Here is a 9,059-nt window from a genome sequence, read left to right on the forward strand (position 1 = left end):
TCCTTGGGAATTCACACGTGTTTTGTGGGAAGCACTGGACTACTCAGAATACTCAGAGTGAGTGCTCGGCCCAAAGGGTGAGGGGAACTTAGTGTGCTTTGGGGCTCTACTGTCTTGGGTTATATTACACTATACCTGACCTGGTAATAGGTTAGGGGCAACTGAACACCCAAAATAATGTGGTGGGGTTACTTATGTTTTTGGTTTCAGCCTTTGATTTCATTGTATGCCATGTCTTTTGCCACAGTCCTCCCAAATAGAAATCATTTTTGTACTCAGTCACTTCAGTTGTGTCTGACTCTTTGCAGCCCCATGGACTGTAGTCTGCCAGACTCCTCTGTCCATGGAACTTTCCAGGCAAGAATACTGGAGTAGGTTACTATTTCCCACTCTAGGGGATCTTCCTAACCCAGGGATTGAACCCGAGTCCCCGGGGTCTCCTGCATTGGCAAGCAGATTCTTTACTACTGAACCACCTGGGAAGCCGGAATAGTTTTACCAAGAAATAAAAATTGTATTTATCTATATGTTTAACATTTATTGACATCCACCAAGTGCACCTTGCTTGAGGAGAGGCATAGATGAGTAAGACATACTCATGTCATAAACAAGTTTATCCACAAATGGAGAGACATAAAAACCAACCACAATACAAGGTTGGAGGCAGCAAGTGTTAAATGGAAGGCAGGAACAGTGTTCATTAATTCTGGTTGGGAACAGTTACATAGAACCCAATGAATAAATGTGTGTTCTTGCTGAAGTTTCTATTTTTTTCTTGAATCATTTCTCTTTCCTGTTAAGAGACAAAAATTAGAACATTCTGGCATTGTATAAAACACATACACACAAATCCTAAGGCTAAAAAAACACAAGAAGTGTTGCAGTAGGTACTCATTCATCTAGCCCACTTTTCTATGCCTGGGACAAGTTTTGAAGATTAACCTCCAAAGGCTAAAAAGGCAGCACTGAATAGTGTGTAGGCCTTGGGGGTCAGATACTTTTGCATCCTGTCTCTGCCATTTTACTAGGGGCATGATCTTGGGTAAGATACTCCTTATTAACAGCCTCTCTTCGTATTAGATTACCAATCTATAGACCAAGGGCATTAATAATTTACTGGATTATTGGAATAAACAAGCTAATGCATGTGAAATGCTTGGTACATTATATAAACTTGATGTATTTTAGCTATTATTTTTACGATCCTGAAAAGAATGTTGGGAATTTTACATTTGTGAGTTTAATCACATTCTTTTGAATTTATATTTTCTGCTCATAACACTTCTTTGATTAATAAACACCTTACATTTAATACCTATATAATGAAGTCTTGCTTTAATTTATCCAGAAGCTATCTCTTTCCAACTTTGACTGGAGGCACCTCACTCTCTGAAACATAGGATTTAAAGCACTAATCCATGAGTTCCATGATTTTATATAAGGGGAGGTACTAATAATATTTTCTACTTTTTGGTGATAACTGCCAACAATTGTCAGTGTTTCGTGAGCTCTTTTGACAGCAGCATCTCCTTAAATAAGAACTTTAAAGTACAGTTACATGATATTTTCCAAACTGTCTTCTTTGAAATGCTATTCTGAGAGGGCTCAATGGGTGTTCCAAAGAGAGGATTGTAATTTAGGAAGCGCTGAATTAAACGAGAATTTGTTAGGTTCTCTGTAACATCCCATGTACCTCAAATACAGTAGGTAGCGGTTTTTGAATTTGTTTCTCCAAAGCATCTTTTTTTTTGGTGGGGGCCGGGTAGAGATGGGAATTGTCCGCTAGGACAAGTGTTCTGGGAACACAATTTGAGAAAAGCTGATTAATAGTAAATTTCAGCTTCAATCTGTTATCTTACAGGAGTAATTTCCCTGTGAGGACATTACATTATTTATTATGTGGAAGCACTTACAGTGCTTTTCTGAACATTCAAAAACTCTTAGGTGATCTTTTTGCCATGTATTCTTATTATCCTGACATTTTTGCCAGAAAAGTTTAATTGAATCTGTTTACTTAAAGATATCATTCTGTATGTATTCTCTTTTCCAAATTGCTTTTAAAAGCATACTAAGTAGTGATCAGCTGAATTGTGTAGTAGAAAGTGTGAAGTCATGCAGCTCTGGCTTGGAATCTTTGTTCAAGAACCCAGAATTTGTCCTTGGATGATTTATTTAGCTTCTTTGATTACTACTATTATATTCTCTGCTCTATTACTATTATATTTTCTGTAAGGATTAATAAACTCTTTACATTTAATACCTATATAATTAAATCTTTCATTTATCTGGAGATATAGCTTTTTATCCTTGTCCTTTGATTTCTTTCTCACAATACCTCTTTCTGACTTGATCAAGCAAATACAAATCAATTTATTTTTTTAAAACTGAGTTTGGAACTTGATTAAAACAGAAAAATCCCATGTAGATTGGGACATGGGATATTCATACAATCATGACTAGCAATTATAAGAAGTCACTGTTGATGGCTAATTCCTTTCCCTATGTACATACGCAGGCAAGAAAAATTCGGTCACTTTTCCTTCTCTAGGGCCACATCCTTGGGAGTGGGAAGCTACCGGGGAAGGTGTTATATCCCTTAGTCTATCCCTGTTGGGGAGTCTCCTAAAGTACTTGAATCGAGCAAGAAGGAGGAGCGAGTTGCAGCTTAAAGAAAAACCCCTTGAAGTTTCATTTTCATGATTTCATCAAATGATATTATATTACTGAAAACTTAAAATCATAGTATAAATATTCTCATAGTATAAGATCGTCTGACTAGATTTCAAGGGTCCAATGTCTCAGATTTCTCCCCTCAATAGGCTTTTAGATATATATGTTCCAGTGTGTTTTTCAAAGTAAATACCTATTTCCCAGCCTTTCTCATTCAGGCCTACCATAAGGAGACAATGCCTCCTTATGGAAATACGGAAATTGTAAATATTACCGTATAATTTCTGAATTCCGTTGATATCATCCTGTGCAAGTTTGAAATTCTTGGACTCTTCTTTGCTGTAGGTTGGATACATCACAGCATCAGGATCAGACGAATGACTCAGACCTAAGGAATGGCCAAGCTCATGTGCTGCAACGTACAGGAAGTTAATTCCTGAGACCAAAGAGAGACATACAGTGACCAACTATTGTTAATCAAAGCAAATATCAAAATTAGAGAGAGTTAAGATATAGAAAGTTCAGGATTTTAAAAAGGATGTGTAGTGGAAGAGATACGGGATGCTGTACCTATCCCGCTAGCATCAGTCCAGCGTTCATCCTCATCGAAGTGAGCATCTCCTCCCAGGCCTGGCCCAGGTGCAAAGGCGTGAGCCAGGGTGGCTCCTGGCCCATCAAAGGGATACGGGTCCCCGTGAGCTGAAAGAAAGCAGGGCGATTGCCTTTAGAGACTGAATCTATATCCAGTCATTCCATCTTTTAGTCTATATGATTAGTGAGGTGAAAAAGATCAGTCCAAGCAGCCAGCTACATGACAGGGTGGTTTGGGTATTTGTTTGTTACAGGAACTTTTTCTTTCATACAACTGCTGCTTATCCCTGATAACCTCCACATTTTGAAAGCTTACTGATGCAGGACTTCAAAAATATTCACGTCTAATTTATGGTGACATCGAAACATTAAATTTGATCATTTTCCTTTGCTGCATGGTGGCAGAGTGGAGAACACTGGATTCAGCAGGTAACTGAATATCATTTAATGTAAGTTTTCTTAAAAATCTAGCTTACTCTTTGTGAATATAGTAGATAGTTCCTTGAAGAACTGTGTTCAAGGTGTCTTAAAGTGGATTTTGATGTGCTTTTGTGATGCAGAGAAATTTATTTTCAAACTGTTATCTGGCCATATCCAATTTATCTGGTTCTTAAAAAGCATGGAGTGTCATGAACAGTGCTTTCTGTAAGGTTTTCTTCACTCTTGTCAATATTGTGGTTTAAGTTTAAATTTCAGCTAAAGTCACAGTACTCAGGAAGTAATATTAAAGTAGACCAAAAGAGTAACATTTTCCTCTAAAATTTGCACCATGAAACACCAGTAATTAATAGCAGTTCATGTATATGGGTTTTATCTCCTTAAGCCCTTTAACATAAAATTTTCTATTTTCTGCTTTCTTACTAAATATATAAACGGTGTTGGCAATAGGCCACAGGGGCAATTCAATTCTTAGAGACCACTTAGGGCCTTTGGAAGTTGTAACCTCTTCTTTTGCTTATATATGTGTGTGCGTGCTAAGTTGCTTCAGTTGTGTCTGACTCTCTGTGATACTATGGACCATAGCCTGCTTGGCTTCTCTGTCCATGGGATTCTCCAGGCAAGGATACTGGAGTGGGTTGCCATGCCCTCTTCCAGGGGACCTTCCCAACCCAGGGATCAAACACGTGTCTCATATGTCTCCTGCACTAGCAGGCAGGTTCTTTACCACTAGCGCTACCTGGGAAGCCCTTGCTTATAATTTACACATGTATATAAAATGATTCATTTTATAAGATAGAGGTTGGCAAACTTTTTCTGCAAAGGACCAGATTTGTGGGCTTCATGATCTCTGTTGCATTTACTAAAGTCTGTCATTGTAGCCCAAAGCACTCACAGACAATAGGTAAATGAAAGAACACGGCTATGTTTGGGCTTCCCTCATAGCTCAGTTGGTAAAGAATGCGCCTGCATTGCAGGAGACCCCAGTTCAATGGACATAAGTCTGAGTAAGCTCTGCGAGTTGGTGATGGACAGGGAGGCCTGGCATGCTGCAGTCCATGGGGTTGGAAACAGTCAGACATGGCTGAGTGACTGAACTGAACCGAATGGCTATGTTCTAATAAATATTTATTTACAGATTTGGCACATGGATCATAGTTTTCCATCTTCTGCTATAAAAAGTGGCTCTAAATTAATGGACTAGAAAAAATGTAGTAACATTGATATATATACACACATCTTTATATCTGTATTCCATTAATCTGCAAAGAGATCGATGTATCTGTCTATCATCTATCTATATCTCATTAAAGATTTTAAATCTGGAAAACAGGAGGGCATGGATATACACAACAAGCAAAACAGCACACAGGATCAGCCTGAAGGAATCTTCCTTACCTTTTCTTGCAAAGCCAATCATGATATCGGCAGTTCCCCATTTAACTCTCTTAAACGTCAGTGGGATCACTTCGCTCCATATTTTGAAGGCCTTGGCCACTAATTGATTCACTGTGATATGTGGTAAGTCTGAAGTATATGTCATGATCCTGGTAGCAAGCAAGAAAACAAGTTTGACCTTTTAGGAAAAAGACTATATTGCTTTTGCCAAAATGAGCCAAAGCAAAACTGACCTGTAGGTGACTACTTTGGAAGTCCATTTTGGCTGATTTGGGAATAGCGAAAATTCTGCAACATCCGGTACTCCACATCTGGGCTGCTGCATGATCTCTATAATACGGGGGCTTAATATTCCAGTTATAGGAAGGTGAAAGAATCCTTCCATCCGCTTGAGTCTGACTTCTAAACTATTGGCATTCTTCATTTTTGAGTCAGATGAATAAAATCTCTTAAGATAGTCCTGTTGGAAAGAGAGTAATTGGTCTGTAATTCTTGTTTGTTGTCTTTTATCTCAGAAGTCTGTCCATCTTTGCCTCTGATTCCTATGGACCCAAATAGTAGTCTGAAGGCAGAATAGTTACACAGTAACCAGGTAAAACAAGAGTGCATTCATGGGAAGAAAATTTAATATTGATGATGAGTCATTGCCATTTCATTTCATGGCCAAAAGAGTCCCTCTATTTTTCTATTACCCCATTGTATAATTTATAAAACATAGACTTGTTTTTAATGGTTGGGAAGAGTGCCCAGTGTCCCCTCAAGGTGTGCACCTGAGGTCTTCCCTTGGCATCAGAGACCCTTTGGGGAGATCCAAAGTCACCCAGCCCTTTCTAAGACGCTCTGGAGGTCAGGTCCCTGAGGTTAAAGGTCTTAACATTTCAGTCCTGGGAAAGGAAATTAGGACATTAATTCATTTAATATATGTATTCTCTAGGTGAAGAAATCAAAAGTCATAGTAACTAAATGATGTGCTCCGCAGTCACGTATTAAGTTAGTAGGCAAACTGGTCCTGAGTTTCTTGACCGCTTGCCAGGCCAGCGCTCTTTCCATAGTTAAATTCTCTGTAAAACCCTCGCTGTGAAGCTGTAAGGTAAAGCTGGTCTCTTAGGTGTGTTCCATGTGCAGTTAGGTCCCTGATAATTTCTTAAAGGGCCCCAGTGAATGGGTGTGAGGATAGCGGTCCCGCAGCCTAAATAGGAAAAAATAGAGAGTGAATGAAAATAACAACAGCAGCAGCCTCCCAAGAACCTTGATGAAGCACTTACTAGTGGCAGGAACTATATCAAGAGCTTTATATGCTTATCTTATTTAAACCTCATAACCACCCTGGAAGTTGGGTATGGCAATACTTTCCTATTTCACATCTGAAGAATCATGGCTCAGAGAAGGGAAGTAACTTGCATGAAGTCACCCCAGGAGTAACCAAAGGAATGGGTATTTGAAGTCCTATTCCGATTCCAAAGCCCATTTCCTCAGAAAAACCTACAGTGTCATGTTAATGTGTGATAGTGCGGTCGAAATGAGTTAGGTGTATGAACTTCACGTAAGTAACCTTAGCAGTAAGGTACTCTCTCTTCCTGTTCCCAAGGACTGTGTTTCATTCAATACAAGTACTCACTGTTCATCCAGGACAGTGGGGAGTTAATCCCTGATTTAAAAACAAATAGCTTATTTTCTCCCTTCCAGAGCCAGCAGCTTTACAAAGACACCCTCTGGAAGAAATCTCTCAGTATCCTTGAGATGAGTTTTCCTACCTTCCTTTAAAACTAGGGAACCTCCCTCTGGTTTACTGGCAATCTGCACGCTGGGTGAAGGGGCTCGACACTCCTGCAAGTGGACTCCCCCTGGAGAATCCAGAAGGTGGAACCATATGAAATGGACATTTTTTAGATCAAAAGAAAACAGTCAAATAGGACCTCCCTGATGGTCCAGTTGTTAAAACTCTGCCTGCCAATGCAGAGGACATGGGTTTGACACCTGCTCTGGGAGGATTCCACATGCCGTGGTGCAACTAAGCCTGTGTGCACAGCTACTGAGCCTATCCTCCTTACGAGAGACGCCACTGCCATGAGAAGGCTATGCATTGCCACTGCAGGAAGCCCGCACACAGCAACGAAGACCCAGCGCAGCCAAAAATAAAATAAACACATTTTAAATAATGGTCAAATATCAGTCATTTCATGTGGTTCAATCCAACACATTACAAGGACTTTCAAAAAAGTCAAAGTTAGTGTGAAATAAAACTCAACTTTTCTTATGCTTAACGCTTAAATTTATAAACAAAACTTTTACCAAGTAATAATAACATGCACTTTGGGCTTTTCTGGTGGCTCAGCCTGTAAAGAATCTGGAGAACCCAAGGAGGCTTGGGTTCGATCCCTGGGTCAGGAAGATCCCATGGAGAAGGGAATGGCTACCCACTCCAGTATTCTTGCCTGGAGAATCCCATGGGCAGAGGAGCCCTATAGGCTACAGTCCATGAGGTCGAAAAAGAGTTGGACTCAACTGAGCCACTAACACTTTCTGTCCCTCACTCACATTAGGATAATTATTAAGTAATATATTGGAAAGTACATGACTTTTGAACCAGAACTTGTTCTTGACTCTTGTCTCTACAGTGAGCAAGTATGTGGGATGTGAATCAAGTTTATTTTGGTTTCTTCTTTTTCCCAGGATAGAGCTGAGGATTCAATGACACCACGTTAGGGCGTATTTCATAATCTGAAGTTGCTATATACACGATAGTTAGTATTGTTACCACTTCATTTATTTGCTAGACTCCTCCAGGTATAAAACACAGTATTACTGTCTCCACTGGATATATGAGAAAACGAAGTCAGAAGTTCATGCCTCACCCATCATCATCGGTTTATTAGCAGGAGAGCTCCAACATCTACCCTCATTTTCTGTTCTCAAGTCTCTCCATCACTAGGGTCCTCATCTTAAGAAGCATCGCTTTGCTGTTTATGAGAATATCTAGAGTTACAATACACTGTAGTGGTCCTGAAAGCTTCAATTTATATGTCTCAGGGATGTTGCTTCACAACACCCCCATTTGATTGATATCATTGTATCTTCAGCTAGAAAATTGAAGCTCAAAGGTTAATAACATGCCTCTGCCCATCCACCCAGTCGAGTGGAGGAGGTTGAACTTGAATCCCCTCTGGCAGGCTTCAGAGCTTGCACTTAATCGCTACTTGATTAAAGCATATAATGCCTTTATAATCGGGAATGTTATTAAAGTGGCAAAGCACAGTTTGTCTGGAAAGTCCGCAGCGGCCCAGGAGAGCGGGCCAGAGACTTACCTGAGCCAGCTGCCAGCGCGGGTCGCCCTCGCCTCCCGGGCCTGGGCTGAGTGGCAGGGCCGGGCTGCCAGGCAGCAGGCACGCGGCGCACAGCAGTGCCAGCCGCATAGCTGCCTCCTTGCACTTACGGGGCATTTGGTGTTCTGTGCCGGAGGCTGGAGAAATTTATATGGCTTCTTAACCTTGAATGTGAAAACAGGTGACTCATTTGAGTGTTTTCTTTGTTTGGAACGTCTTACGGAACCTTGAAAAGCGTGTTATCTTTCATTAATGACAACGAGGAAGTATTACGCTCTTATTGGCAGGAAGCACTCAATGGATTTGTCTTTCAAAGGGTTTTTTTTCCCACTTGTCTTCTATATAAATTTAACCCATGAGAAGACATATTTTCTTTGCCAGAATCAAATTGCTATTTTTTTTTCTCTCATTTTAAAGCCTTTATTTGTGCATTTGTTTTTGGCTGTGCTGGGTCTTTGTTGCTGCGCAGGGTTTTCTCCAGCTACAGCCAGCTGGTCTACTGTCTGGCTGTGGCGCGCAGACTTTTCACCTCGGTGGCTTCTCTTGTTGCCCAGCACAGGCTCTAGGGTGTGCAGGCAGCAGGAACTGCGGTATGGGGGCTCAGCGGCTGGGACCCCTGGGCACTAAGCACAGGCTCAG

General features: G+C 40.6%; 1 protein-coding gene across 1 annotated transcript; it reads right to left on the reverse strand.

The window, feature by feature from the left end:
* Positions 518-8,558, reverse strand: MMP7 (matrix metallopeptidase 7). The gene is made up of 6 exons (XM_005689368.3): positions 8,403-8,558; positions 5,331-5,557; positions 5,098-5,246; positions 3,241-3,369; positions 2,945-3,106; positions 518-793 (listed from the first exon to the last, which is right to left on the reverse strand). The coding sequence occupies exons 1-6, from the start codon at positions 8,535-8,537 to the stop codon at positions 765-767; spliced, it is 831 nt and encodes a 276-aa protein (XP_005689425.3). The 5' UTR covers positions 8,538-8,558; the 3' UTR covers positions 518-764.

This window comes from Capra hircus, chromosome 15 (assembly GCF_001704415.2).
Source record: "Capra hircus breed San Clemente chromosome 15, ASM170441v1, whole genome shotgun sequence".
Classification (NCBI taxonomy): domain Eukaryota; kingdom Metazoa; phylum Chordata; class Mammalia; order Artiodactyla; family Bovidae; genus Capra; species Capra hircus.